Below are 15,234 nucleotides of genomic sequence, written 5' to 3' on the forward strand. Positions count from 1 at the left end.
GGAGTCCGAAGAGCGGTGTCGCCTCTTGGACTTCTTGGAGTGCCTCGACTTACCCGAAGACTTCGAGCCAGATGAGTGATGATGTCAAGTGCGGCTCCGCGACCAATCCTTGGACCTCCTCCTGGACCGGGATCGAGAGCGGCGCGGAGCCGAGTGGCGAAGCTCGAGAAGCTTGCGGGACCTAGGACCTAGCCTAGCTTTCGAGGTCAGGGCCATACAGCCGGAGCACGACGCCGCGTCGTGGTCGAGGCCCAAGCAGTACAGGCACCGGCGGTGATGATCGGTCACCGACATCAGTCGGTGACAGTCGTCGCAGGCCTTGAAACCAGGCATCCTACCGGCACCAGAGTCGAGAAGTGACCAAAAAGAGTCGAAAAAGTTAGTCAAAAATTGACTTACGGGGTAGCTCTCCCGGATCCGGGCTTACTGGCGCGGAAAAAAGAAGAACTGACGTCAGCGCGCGAGGGCGGCGTCTAAGTACTCCGACGACGTCATTCCGGCGCACAACGCCGACGACGGACGCGGAGCCGCAGACGACGCCTAGCGACGTGCAAGGGGTATTGCTGACGAAAAATCTTCCGGATCCAGTCTGACGCCTGGGGATATTCTAAGGTGAGGAATCTAACTAAGGTGTTTCTTTCAGATTCTGGAATTCGCTGCTTCAAGATTTACGTGACAATCGCTCATCCCCTCATTTCAGGAGAAAACTTAAACTTCATCTTTTCAACAAATACCTAAAGCCGCTCCCCTGTACCATCTGATTGGCCTGATTCTCCTACCCAACACCCAATTAAATCTGAGCATCGCTACCTCAGGAAAAAAGGGTTCCTCTACTCTCCCCACACTCGCACCTCCCTACCATAACTACCTCAGATCCTTATCATTTTTGTATTCTACTGCCTTCTGTATATTTCGTTTATATACTGTTACTATGTATTTTTATTTACTCTTTATGTATCTTGTGTAATTACTGCTATGTCATTTACATATACTATTGTCTATCGTATACTCCTTTTTATACCGCTACTATGTATTTTATTTACTCTTTATGTAACTTGTGTAATTGCTGCTGTGCTCACTCTGTAAAGAGCTCTGGTGCCTTTGGGTCAAATATGCGCTATACATAACTAGAGAAATAAAATAACCTTGCATTTTGTGAAAAGTTATTAGAAATTAAAACATTTCTCCATATTAGCACCTTCCTCAAGTAGGCATTATTTTTTTAGATGAGGCTAAATGGGGCTTTGCATCAACAAATATTTATGGTAAAGTGAGAACACCCACGTACTGCCCCTTAATATGACCTCTTGGCGCAAAGCAGTACAAAGTGCTGTTTGATTTACCTTTAGGGAAACTTTCCAGTGCCCAAAATGTTTTGTGCTGGAAAGTAAACATTGTATCAAGATGTGCATCACTATGTGTAATTTTGCACCAGCACAGTCTTGATAAATGTAGATCAAAATTTTGGTAACTGAAGAAAGCGTAAATGCCTGTTGATGACGAGATCAGAAATAATTTGTTAATGCTCTAAAATGACGATACTCAACAAAGCCCCAACATTGTTATGAGAAAGGGTTTCATACATTCAGTTAACTAGGCCTTTGTGTTCCCCACAGCACCTGTGTCGAAGAATACCAAGGCCTTTAGCCCAAGCTGCTCAAGGTATTTTCCTATTCGAAAGCAAATCCGGGGACCCCTGGTCTTGAAAGGATGATGCCAAGCATAGGGACACATTGTGGGATATAGGAAGTTTGCTGAAATAAGATTAATTAAATAAATTGGGGTGCAACAAGTAGCGGCCCGTGGAAGGAGTGCTGCCGGGTGCTGACACAGAGCGGGGGAGGGGCAGGGGCAGGGGCAGGGTGGGGGGTAGTAAACTCCAGATTATGGCCGAACGGAGGTAAGTATACAAATATAGAAAGCGAATTTCGTTGCGCGCGCTGCATCGGCAAACACGATGCAGCACGTGCAATGAAATTTGTTTTATTTATTTATTTGTATACTTACCTCCATTTGGCCATAATCCGGAGTTTACTACCCCCGCCCTGCGTCACCGCCCGGCAGCACTCCCTCCACGAGCGGCTACTGGGTGCAACAATCAACACATAGCATGATTGTTTATTTTGACCTGGCTTGTACCACAGTTAGAGATGCCTTTGAGCTAATTTTGGATTGAGAATTAGAAGTCTCATGGCTCAACCAGCTAAAAATACAATTTGAACATTTGTTTCTAACTGTATCTGGTGTTTTAGGCTAAGTAAGCCAGATGTGTAAAATGGAAGTTCTTTGTAGTAGAAGAACAAAACCTGTGAGTCTTAGCCAATGACAATCCTATTTGGATACATTTTGTCTATTAAGAGGGATTCCTTTTTCTAAGGACAGACTACTTGTCGGTGATAGACTCCTTCAAGGCGTATGCTATTTACACAGGATTCTGCTTCAGTTTGCTTTCCTGGATAGTGCCTATGCATATTTCCAAGATGTTAAGGACCTCAAAACTGTTATCTGTGCCCAACATGAAAAATGTTTGCAGGAAAACAAGTATTAACTTGTAAAGCACACATTGTTAAATCCCATGCTCACACTAGAAGATCCCTGGGCCCAGGGAAGAAGCCTGTGTGTTCACAGATGCCATGTTTTCGTACAATGTGTTCAACTTCAGAGTTGCCAAGTTGAATGGGCAATGCTGCTGAAATGCACTTGCATATGCAGCCTTGTGATCCTTTTAGAGTAATGTGTAAGATATTCTATATGTATATCTTTTCAATTCTTTCTATTTTCTTGTAATGCAAATTTCTCTTGATTGGTTTGATCAGTGCCAAGTGCACAACACACTGATTAAAAAAAAGATAAAACTGAACATCAAAATGAAGAACAATAGAGATAAGACCCCTGTAAAGCTATGCTTTTTATGGAGAATGCGGTTTAAACGCCTTCTGCGGCATAGATTTCACTAATGTAAACCAAACATTACAATATAAAATCTTTACTACTTTAGCTGGGGTGAAAGGAGGACACAAGAAATCAATCAGGCTTCATTATTTTAATAAAAATATGACTGAATTATATATATTATATATGTACTGTATATCACAGGTTACATGAATCTTTATACACAATGACATTCTCTGCAGAGTAACAAACACACTGGTTGAGGTGAACTTCAATAAAAAATGAACTATCTACAACCCTCTAAAGTGCAATTTGGTTAAAGGTTCTAAGCAATTTATAGCGTTTAAGAATTTTCAATACATTTGCAACATTTAAAAGTACAAACCAGCATTTTCTGCAGTCCTTTTGCTAAGAGGCCGATTCTGCTTTTATCGCTTTCAAGTTTGTCTATGTTGATACAACGCATCATTGTTCTTTTTAACTCGAAAGCAGTCAAGTACCAAATGAGACCCATCATGCAGGTAAATGTATATTTTACATTTATCTTTGGCATGATGTTTCTAACCCCCCCCTACCTCCCCACACCGAGTAACATGCAGGTAAAGACGTGGGTGATGGTTATTTCAGCACATTAGGTTAAATAATAATGAGATACATTCATTCAGGCCTTAAGGTTCCAAATCACATTTGAATATGCTTTGAAAAATCCTTTTGGAAAAATGTATTTTATGCTGTGCTCCATAGCTTAAATAATGTTGTGTCAATAAAAATAATATGTAACATACATTTACTTTTCCTTGATCCAACAACAAGATCGACTATGCATCTGGAAAGAGCTTGGGCATAGCAAAGGGACAGAAAGGTGTTTCAAATATTTCCTATGCCACCTCAATCCAGAAAAAAAGTTAAAAATTTTAAGATACTTATGCTGATGTTCCATTTACCAGAAACGTTAGTTTAACGCCTAGTAGTACTACTAAAAACCAAACTGATAATGAAAGATATTCATATGATTCAATGTCATCATTCTATTTACTATCATGGTGAAACTCTATTCTATGATAAACTAAACTTATTTTACAAGATGGTGTCTGAGCGCCAACGTTTTATTACTGAAGAGGAATAATGATTTGTAATATTGAAAATGTATGCAGGAGTCTTGACATAGATGCTTACACAACAGTAATGTGCCTGGACGGTGCAATTAGACACTGAGGATATCACACTTTCAGCCTGGTGGTAAACATTTAGCTAATGCTTGAACAATCTGCTTTCTTTAAAGTCCCCTTTTTAAAATTTTGAATGGAGCTGAGCAAGGCACTCCGGCCTGTTCCATTAGCAGACACAGGGGGAAGCTTTGATGGCATGTCCAGATTTGAAGGAAGAGCTGGAGCCGGCGGAGGAGGCGGAGGCGGAACCGGGACAGTTGGCACTCCTGTTGAGTTCAAAACAATGTAATTATTAATCTATCTCAAAAAGGGATTTTAAAGCAAGATAAAAAGAATATAATTTTTGCAAACAAGATTTAACCTCGCAACGGATGAGACGAACTAATACTATCACGATCTTCCATATTTTTGTCTTTTGGGGACACAGTTTCATCTCTAAACACAGAGGCAGGGAGGTGTTAGTGGAGTCCTGGTAGAAGCCATCACCCTATGAGAATGAAGATTTCAGGAACCGAGAAAGAGCACTTCAAGAATGTCTTCAATGTACTATGTTTATACTGTGTCATCTGTACTCACTTCCACGACATTATCATTTATCAAGCAATGACTTGCCTGGGGTGCACTTACCATTTTTCTTTTCATGTAAGCATTCAATTGATTCCTAGGTCTTTATGTGTGCAACTAAACAATGCCACAATTTAGTTCACTCTTTATCTGGACAACCTCTAATCTGCTTGAGAGTGAATGACAGATTTAGGTTCATCTTATGCCTTGGGCTGGACTCAAAAGGTCAGGTACTTTGAATAGCCCTTTGTTCTTAGTTTCTGTATGTTCCAGCCCTCCAACAATGTGCCCAGATATACACAAAACCTATAAATAAATAAATGAATTGGCCCCCAGTTTAAGACCCTCACAGACTATTGTTTTGGAACTCTAGTGAAATATCAGAGTGTTTGAGTTTGCCTTAACAAATACATAGTTGGCTGCTTTGTTCCAACAGCAGAAGCAAGTGTATACAGACCAGAAGGATAAGGACAACAACAACTATAGTCCTGCATATTCATTGCGTAAAAAAATACTTCTCCCATTCACTACACAATTATCACAAGGAAATGATAAAAGGTGAACAGAAAATAAAAAATATGTCTTACTTTTTCATGGGCACTCACCATTGATATCTACTCTCAGTTGGATATTAACTATTCTTTGAACATGGATTTGTATAAAACAAGTGTCTATGAATTTAAACAACACAAGAGCAAGAAAGTTGATTTCAGAACCAACTGCACCAGGGCATGCCACTGTGGCCAAACACCAAAGAGGACAACAATTATTAGATAATAATTATCAGCGTTTGATGAGAAGAATGTATATGTTAGGTTCCTACAGGTTTTTGTCCTAAAGATTTTTGAGAAGCTAGTAAACTAAGTTACTAAGTAAAATATATCCATGTATGTGAAGCACTGAATGTCTTGCCTTGCACATGCATAGGCTGTTTTTTCACAAGAATGCACCTTAAACATCCACAATGTGGATGGACCCTTTGCTGCATTTCTCAGTAAATGCAACTTTCATGTTAAGTATGCAAGTCTTTTAGATTTGTGCAAATGTGCTAAGGTTTTTCTACATCTGCATGAATAGTGTGACACTTGGGACAGTTAACCTCCTGAAAGATAAACTTGCAGAGAACAAAGATCTGCATACATTTGCAGCAGTGCAAAGAAAAACTGTAAAAGGTAGAAAAGGTCAGTATACATTTTCCTCTGTGGTTGCTTTTAAGATTAGATTAAAAGCTATTGAACAATTCAGTGGAAATGAACCTGTAATGCACAAAAAAGTACCAATATAAAAATATAAACCTGAAACATTTTAAAATTTCACAAAAGCGATAATCATAATTTTTGCCAGCATAAAATTAATGCACACCAATGTAAGCATACACTTTATATTTAGGAGGCAATTAATATCATTTCAAATGCTAGCTTTCTAAACTGGCTCTGTTTGCATGGGCGGCCTATTTTAATATTGCGATTTCCTAATTTTTAGATATAATGTTTTTACCAAATAATAAAAACATCTGTGCAAACGAGAACAAAGATCAAATATAAAGGAAACATGGTTTTTGGAGTTTTTTCTATAAAAACATTTTAATATCCATTTCAAGTGACTAAAAGATAATGAAAAACATTTTCATCAACACTTTTAGAGAACCTGAACGACACCCTGGTGTCACAATCTAGAAGAAAGTGCAATTGCAAATAAATGCTGCCTCAATCTATGGATTTGCTCTAAGCATTGGGGATGGTTAATTGCTAAATCTTAGTGCTTTATGCTTGAAATAGTGCTATAGATGACACCGGAAATTCAACAATGACAACACGATGAGTGGGTATGTATGTCATTCATTATAGGGAAGACCACTACAGAGGATACCAGTAAAGAGGATCCATCACAACTCTGCCCTTAACAAATTTTGCAATCAACATTGCTCTGTCTGCCACAACAAATCCCTCCGTAATTAATTTTTTATTTTAACTCACCCATAACGGTTCTTAACCATAACTCTTATCTTAGCCTTTACCCATACTGTAACTTTTTCCCAGTCATCCCACTAACTGCCACTCTTTAACATACCTTAATTACAACGCTCACCATAATCAAAATATGAACAAGAAACCTTACACTAATCCTAAAACATTTCCTAGTCCTTACTATAACACCAACTCTAACCGATAACCATAATCACTTTCTTGTCTACCCTAAACTACAGTTAAAATAACCAACTGGCCTCAAAACTCAACACATGTTGCAATGACCTACCAGGTCTTTTCCTTGTAAATACTTTCATCATAGATGTTTCACTGTAAAGGTATTTGTGGCCATTAGTGAATTTTTTGTCATAACACAAATCCAATTAGGACACTGAGGTCATGTCAAAGACATACAGCATGAAGGCCCAAGCCCCATAAAGCAGTTTCCTGTACATTAGACACGTTAGATTTAGCACTAAAGATTACAGCCGCCGTATCCAACTGCATGTTTTCCAAATTCATACAGAAGTAAGAAAAGACTTACTTTAGTTTACAAACTTTATACAGTCTTGATGCTACAGTCAGCAATTTTATTTCAAAACATTATTAAGACAACAAGATGTTTTAGAGCTGCATATTATTGTATTTCAATAAGTTTCCTGCAGGCCTACATTGGCAAGTTAATGAAAGGCAAATACTTCTACTTGAGACGATAACATTGCAGAAGGCTTGTTGCTTCTACTTTTACATTATGTTAAGCGTGTACAAGCATTCAGCCACAAGAAACTCAATATAATGCTTTGGATCTCAATTCTAAACACATCAACATTAGGGTAGCTCTATCACGACAGCTAAGCTCAATACTTTAAGAAAGCATCCTTCTCTCCCAGTTACGCAGGAGATTCTCGTTTCTCATTAAGAGGCCGATTCACAATACGTTTTGCACGTACAATTCACACTTACTTCAAGAAAGTCTGAATTTATGCATAAGTAACTTTAATGGGATTCACAAACCGACAATGATCTGTAATTAATGCAAGTAATCACTTCAGGAGAGGGATGTGGGACTTAAAAGTCTGACTTCAAAGGGGTTTTATTAGGAAAAATGCAGAATGTCAGACAAATGGTTAAATACATTTATTGCAAATTTGTGTATGGCAAGAAGTAGTAGAATTTAGGGACAATTACATACGTTTTGAAAAGCAACTGTAACAGCTTTGGTAACATCTAGTTTATCCCTACATAGATTTGGCTCAAGATGGGTGAAAAGTTTCACGAAGTTCATCAGTTAACTCAAAATTCAGGGGAGTTGCAAAGTATGGGTTAAATGTACAAGAAAAGTATTTATGACAGAAAGCAAGAATGAAACAAAAAAATAAATATCAACATTTTATTTTTACTCAAACAAAAAAGAAATGTCAACATTTTATTTATACTCAAACTTCTGCATGTGCAATCTACACATTCTAAGGGATGTAGAAATAGGTGTAGGTTGCATTTCTTTGTGAATATCAAGAACGTCTGAGACTACCTAGGCATTTCATAAATCACACATGCATAGATCGTGTGGCGGTTTAAATATTTGTGGGTTACCAAAAAGTTGTATCTAACATGCATAGGGGTAAACATAGTGAATACGTTCCCACTTAATGCTAATACATGAGTGCTGGCCAAATGTGATGTGCTCAGCATTACTAGTAAAAAGAAATCGCAATCTTGTTGTATTATCTAATATCAGGAATGTATGTACTATCCAATATCAGCAATGTATGTACTTGTGGAACCTTGTGCAACAATACTATAAATAGAAAATGACAAGGCCATATAAGCCTCTCTGTATGAAAATATTTGTAAAGACAATGTGCCACAATATTAATCTTATTTGAAAAAAATACATTGCTGGAAGAGAAATGCCATTTAGTGTGTGGTAGTCAAGTGTGGGGGAAACAGACATTCAGAAAAATATTACTGTGAAGGGACTATCAAATTTGGTACTGCAACTGTAAAACACTAAACTAAAGATGGCACATATTAAGCAAGTGATTCAAAGGTGATCAGAGAAGGAACAATGGTAGGCCAATAATGTGCAATACTGACGCTGCACAAAGATCAGTAGGAAAATGTCTCAGTTTTGAACAGCAGGTGCAAAACATGCAATGGGAGGTGAGAATGGTGGAAATACAAGACCGCAAGCAACGTACACATAACAAGTACGGAACATTTCTAAGTGGAGGTGGTCACGCCAAAACGTAGACTTGGGGGGCCAAAGACGACATAAAAATGGTGGAAATATGGTCACACAGGACATGCTTGTTTAGCAAACATCTGTAAAAATATGAGGATGAAGATAGAAATGGTGAAAGAGGCTCACAGGAAGAAGGAACTGCAGCGGAGCTACTGTGAGAGCTGGTTCAAGCCTAGCGTAACAGATTCAGTGCAAGACCGGGACAAAAGACTAACCAGACAAACTGATGCCAGTCTCCCATTTGGAACAGCTATTGGCTTTTACAATACTGCCCTAACACAGAAACAGCAAAGTAACACTGTCCTGTTTCAAGCACTTGAATTGATTTTAAGGCTCTTTTTAATTAATAAACTGCTCTCCTATTACGAAGAGTTATATCTCCCCCACCTTATAATGACGATCTAAACACTACAACAAATTTGAACTTAATAGATATTTCATGAGCTCACAACGAAAATGTATTTGATCTCACTGATAAGACAAGACCTAATAATGAGTTAACAAGGAAAAAGCAACAGATAGCCAAAAAAGTGCTATTCAACAACTTCAAGCAACCATTATGGTTTTTGGTATTTTTTTTAAGCGGAACCAGAATTCAGTTCCAAATATCGAAGGTACAAGGTTTTTTCACCTCAATAGGTAATAAACGTATTTTTCAACTCCTCACTTTCCATTGTAGATGTGGAAGCGTGGGTAGGCCGGTGGTGCTTGGTACATTTGGTCCTAATCAGGGGACCCACTCAATGCAAGTCAATGTGCTAAGGGGTAATTTTAAGAACAGTCTTTGCAAACTAACCAGCCCTTTTAGAGAGGTTAACCAGAAAATGAGAGATAGAAGTTGAACCACGGTGATGAGGATGGTCTTTGTGTGTTTTTTTTTTAAAGATGCTGTATTTCTTGAAAACCCAAATAGAACCGTTTTGATCTACAAGTGTCAACCTCACTTCAATCACATTTGTGGAGTCTTGTTGTCTGGCATAAAGACACAGAAACAGAGCATCTTTAAATACAGAAAAATCAACATTGAATTACTTTACCGAAAGGTCACGTTCAAAATGTTGCATGCTCTACATTGAAGACAGCATTGAAAGAAAAAGAGGACACAAGTCATTATTCAGGTTTAAAAGCATTCAACTACACACAATACTTTGACATTGTTAGCAGACTCTATTGCTGAAATGTCACAGAACCTTAATTTATTTAACATGCACATTTGCAGTTTTAGTGCAGAACTGCTAAAATGTAAATTACCAATTTACTCATTGGCAGGCACATATCTTACAAAAGAGGGCCCAATGTATTTCAACACAATCGTTTGAAGGGGAGCTCCCCATATACCTAAACGAACAAGTTGCAGCTGAACCACCATCGCTTATGGCCTTACCCAAACCCTTAAATCATCAGAGGGGAACCAAGTAGTAGATACTTATCACTGAAGTCAGCAGCAGACACAGTCATCTGTGTGTTTGCTTAGCAACCACCCCACAGCCAGCCTTAAGAATATTATAAATGTATTTTATAGATACCACCTAAAGCTGTCATCAGAAGGTGGAAAAGAAGTCATCCTCAAGAGAACTTGTCCTGACACTGTTAAAACATGTAGGGGTGTAATCATCCAGAACCAGGCAACCAATATACAGGGAAAAAGGGTTCCATCAAGAGACTGCTTTGTAATTTATTCCAAAAATAAAAAATAAACTTTAAACGATTCTTTACCTTTGAATATCCCAAGGCGTCAGACTGAAGCCGGAAGATTTTTTAGCATTACCCCTGGCCGCCAGTAGGTGGTGTTGTTTGGTCACATGCTGGAAGTGATGGGCGCGGTACCTATATAGGTGCCCTCTCGGCGCGCTGGGGTCATTTACTTTTGCGACTTTCCGTGCCAGAAGCGCAGATCCACGATGAGAACGGACCACAGGTGGGGAAAAGTTCTAAGTGTCCCTCATACCTGAACCGGATCGCAGAGCAGGGAGGATCGGTAAGGAACCTGCGGCAAGATAGTGTGTACCAGATAAGGCGTGACCGAAGGTAAGTAATGTTCATCTGAAAGGGACTTCTAGCAGCAGATTTCTTACCTTTGAATAAATACCCAAGCAATACCCCCCCAGAGGTGGGTTTGCTAGTCTGATCAAACCAAAAACGCACTGCAAGACCAAACGGGCGAAGTGCCTGTCACAATGGACCAGACTGTGCAGGGATGCCTACATCGCTGCCTGACACATATCCAGGAGAGGAACGCCAAGGGATAACGCAGTGGTCGCAACCTTGGCTCTAGTAGAGTGAGCACGCAAACCCTCAGGGGGCTGCTTCTTGGCCACTGCGTAACAGATCCTAATACACAAGACAATCCATCGAGAGATGGTTTGTTTCTGTACAGCTTTCCCCTTTTTTGCTCCCACATAAGCCACAAAGAGTTGATCGTCCACCTGGAACTCTTTTGTGTGGGCATTGTAGAATGACAACGCTCTCTTTCGGTCAAGGTAGTGAAGTCTCTCCTCTTTTTGGGGGGATGAGCAGGAGCAAAGAAGGTAGGCAGGGTGATGTTCTAGCATACATAGAAAGGAGGGACAACCTTTGGTAGAAAAGAGACATGTGTCCGAAGGACCAGCTTGTCTGGGTAAAAGGTGGTATATGGAGGATGCACCGATAGCGCTTGGAGTTTGCTGACCCTCCTGGCCAATGCAATGGACACCAAAAAGGTAAATAGCCTCAGAGGACAAAGGGGACACACATGCGATAAGTAAGGACCGGGCTGAGGTCCCACTGAGGCACAATAAAGGGCTAAGGTGATGTACTGGCAGCCTTTAAAGAACCTAGCCACAACTGGTGACTTTAAAGACAGACGGTTGGTCCGACAAATGCAAAAACGCTGAGATGGCACACAGGTAACACTTAACTGTGCCTAAAGCAGAGCCCTGCTGGGCCAAAGACCGTCCAAGTAAGAGAACACTTGTGATAGAGGTGCAGATATTGGGTCAATATTGCGAGGTGCACCAGGATATAAAATGTTCCCAATGGCAAACATATGCCGACTCGATTGAGGGACGCCTGGCTGCCAGAATAACATCACAGGCTTCGGGAGGAAGGTTGAAGGCTGTCAACAGCCGTGGCTCATCTCCATGCATGGAGGTGGAGGGTATGCAGGTTTGGGTGCAGGACCCTGCCCTGTTGCTGTGACAAGAGATACTCCCGAAGAGGCAGCCTGACCAGAGGACCGATGCCCATGCTCAACAGCTTGGCAAACCAGACTCTCCGTTCCCATTCCAGAGTCACAAAAATGACTTGAGCCCAGCCATTGCTGATCTTTTTTTGAACTCTGGGCAGGAATGGTATAGGTGGAAAGACGTAGAGGAGGCTGGAGGTCCACTCAAGACAAGCAGCGTCTCCAAGTGAGAGTCGCCTTAGAAACTCCAGCGTACATCACTGCTGACACTGCACGTTCTTGGCAGTGGCGAACAGATCTAACCAAGGCTCTCCTCACTGCTGAAAGAGACCTTGGACCACCTCCGGGTAGAGACACCATTTGTTATTTGATAGGCATCTCTGGCTCAATTCGTCCACCCTGGATTCAGAGAGCCCACCAAGTGTTGAACCACCAGGGTAATGCCCCGACGTTCCAGCCATGTCTAGAGGCGCAGGTCCTCCTGACACGGTCCACAACCTGATCCTGCCTGGTTTGTTGCAGTACCACTTGGCAGTGTTGTTGTCCGTGAACACCTGCACCAGCCTTTCCTTGATCAAAGGAAGAAAGGCTTTTACTGCCAATTGGAACACTTGAAGCTCCAACACGTTTATGTGAAGCTTGGACTTCGCCAGAGTCCTCTTATCTCCACCTCTCCCAGTTGGCATCCCCAGCCAGAAGTGACGTATCTGTCACTACAGTCAAATCTGGTTGGGAAAGGAAGAGGGGTCTGCCACCGACCCAATCGTAGTTCGTCAGCCACCACTGCAGATCCTGCAGGGGAATTGGCCCTTAGCCCGAGACTTGTGCCATCCTCGATAAGGCAGGGATCCTAACACTCAGGGACATCCACTTAGAAACCTCCCACATAGCTAGCAGTAGAGAAACCCCAATCATCAACGAGGCCCCTCCATCTATAGCTCTCCCTGAGGAACAGAATGCAAAGGGAATAAAAATAAGCTACCTTAACACCTGCTCAATGGTAAAACATCAGCTGGAAATTTTCCAGCTTATTGATTCGGATAAACCGGATATCCTCCTTCTATCTGAAACATTGCTTATTGCCGAGACTGTTCCCGACGTTCTGGCAGCAGTACCTGAGAATTACTATATCCTTCAGGCTAACAGACTGCCGGGAAAAGCCGGAGGTGGGGTGGCGGCCATTATCCATCAGAATCTCCAGTTCACTATGTTAGGGATCACAGGTATCCCTTCTATGGACAGCCTCATACTCAAATTTGAATCTCCACAATCTTCTTTTATTTGTGCCTTATTTTATAGACCCCCGCACCACATGCCTACTTTTCCTCAACTACTAGGCAAAATGATTTCTCACCTAGCTATAAATCATGCCAGAGTCCTAATAATCGGAGATTTCAATTACTGGCCTAACGATGCAGGAGTGAGTGTGGACTCCATAGAATTCACCGATCTCCTCCCTGGAATGAATTTTACTCAGCATGTGAAGACAGCCTCCCACATAAAGGGGCATTCATTTATCCAAGTATGGACTTCTAATTTGGAAATATCTAAGTTCGCTATCTCACCATGCACTTGGTCGGATCACCATCTTATCACATTTGTAATATCCAGCATCCCCCCTACTAAAATGTTCAGATAAAAAACAACCTGGCTAGAAACTGGAAGCGTGCTAATATGGGCGAATTTTTCTCAATACTAACGGCCACAGCCACTTCTGCGGAAGAAACTCTGCACACCCAGGCAATAGGTATTAGAGCTTGGCCTGAATCCGCTAGTAATCGCATTGCCCCTTTTAAGAAAATCAAGACTATGCGACCCCACGATGCCCAACGATGGTTCTCCAACGATTTAAAATTTAAAAAAACTTGCAAAACGGCAAGCCGGACGTAGGTGGAGACACGACTACTCCTTGGATAAAAGAGCCTTCTATGTTACTCTGCTCCAAAATTATAAAAACGCAATCCTTCAGACTAAGGCAGAATACTTCTCTGCAAAGATTGTAAATTCGGCAAATAAGTCCAAATAAATTTTCTCCATAGTCAACAAACTCACTAACCCAGACAGGGTCATAGCGAAACTTGTTCCCACACAATCCTTATGTGACTGGCTCAATTCTTTTTTCACTAACAAAATTACTATGATTAAAACTAGTATTCCTCCAGCCTCCTCCTCCATAGCACCCCCAGCTCCCAGCAAAAATTCACTTGTATTTAATCAAATTCCCCCAATTTCAAAGGAAATCTTCTTTGGTCTACTAAAAAAAGTTAGTTCTGGCTCCCCCACTGACTGTTGCCCACCTCATATTCTACGTGAGGCTTTCCGCACCTGCCCCGACCCCCCCTATCATTTCTCAATAATTCACTATAACTTGGTATTGTCCCCGACACCTTCAAAAGTGCTGAGATCATCTCGATCCTGAAGAAACCCAACTCGGATCCCTTGGTGCTCAGTGACTACGGCCCATCTCCCTGCTGCCTTACCTGGGGAAAATCCTAGAAGCTCATGTGGCAAACTGCCTGAGTTCCTTCATTGAACAATCTCATTTCTTGGACTCTCACCAGGCAGGCTTTAGGCCAGCACATTCAACAGAGTCCGTCATCCTTTCAGTTATGGATGAACTCAGAGGGGGGATGGACAGAGGCCTCACCCAGGCCCTGGTACTCCTGGATCTGTCAGCTGCTTTTGACACGGCCAATCATGATGTTCTGATCGACCGTGTCAGTAATGCCGGGATCCAGGGCCTAGCATTGAGGTAGATCTCTTCCTTCCTCAGCAACCGTTTCCAAGCTGTTTGCCTTTTGAATTTCTCGTCCCAGAAAATGAAATTAACGTGTGGGGTCCCTCAGGGGTCTTCCCTCTCGCCCCTTTTGTTTAACTTATACCTACTTCCCCTGATCTGGTCTCTGCGCGAGAGAAAGGTCGTTACTTTCAACTATATCGACGACCTTCAGTTGGTGTTTGACATCAATCCTACCATCTGCTAAGCGTTCAATTTCCTGTCTACGCTGAGCTTTATTAGTGTCTGGATGAATGATAACCAACTGAAATTAAGTCCCGACAAAACTGAGCTCATTCTCACAGGTGGACCAGCAAATCCATGGAACGCCAATTTCTGGCCTCCTATGCTATGTAGTCCCCCACTACCAGCAACTTCTGTCAAGAGTCTAGGAATTGTGATTAGTAACGATCTTTCCATGAAGGCCCAGATAGACTCAGTGTTCTCGGCGTGCTTCT

At 41.4% G+C, this 15,234-nt stretch overlaps 1 protein-coding gene across 4 annotated transcripts in view; it reads right to left on the reverse strand.

The window, feature by feature from the left end:
* Positions 1-3,028: 3,028 nt before the first annotated feature.
* The window catches only part of PXK (PX domain containing serine/threonine kinase like), a 283,519-nt gene continuing 271,313 nt past the window's right edge, over positions 3,029-15,234 (reverse strand). For 2 of the 4 annotated variants that reach the window (XM_085624748.1, XM_085624747.1), the window contains exons 18-19: positions 9,875-9,904; positions 3,029-4,327 (exon numbers count right to left, since the gene is read on the reverse strand). In XM_085624748.1, coding sequence (XP_085480874.1) covers positions 9,888-9,904 — 17 coding nt within the window. In that variant the 3' untranslated portion in view covers positions 3,029-4,327; positions 9,875-9,887. The remainder of the gene's footprint in view (positions 4,328-9,874; positions 9,905-15,234) is intronic. The other 2 variants (XM_085624745.1, XM_085624746.1) reach the window with 1 other exon arrangement.

Source organism: Triturus cristatus, chromosome 9 (assembly GCF_964204655.1).
Source record: "Triturus cristatus chromosome 9, aTriCri1.1, whole genome shotgun sequence".
In the NCBI taxonomy this organism is placed as follows: Eukaryota; Metazoa; Chordata; class Amphibia; order Caudata; family Salamandridae; genus Triturus; species Triturus cristatus.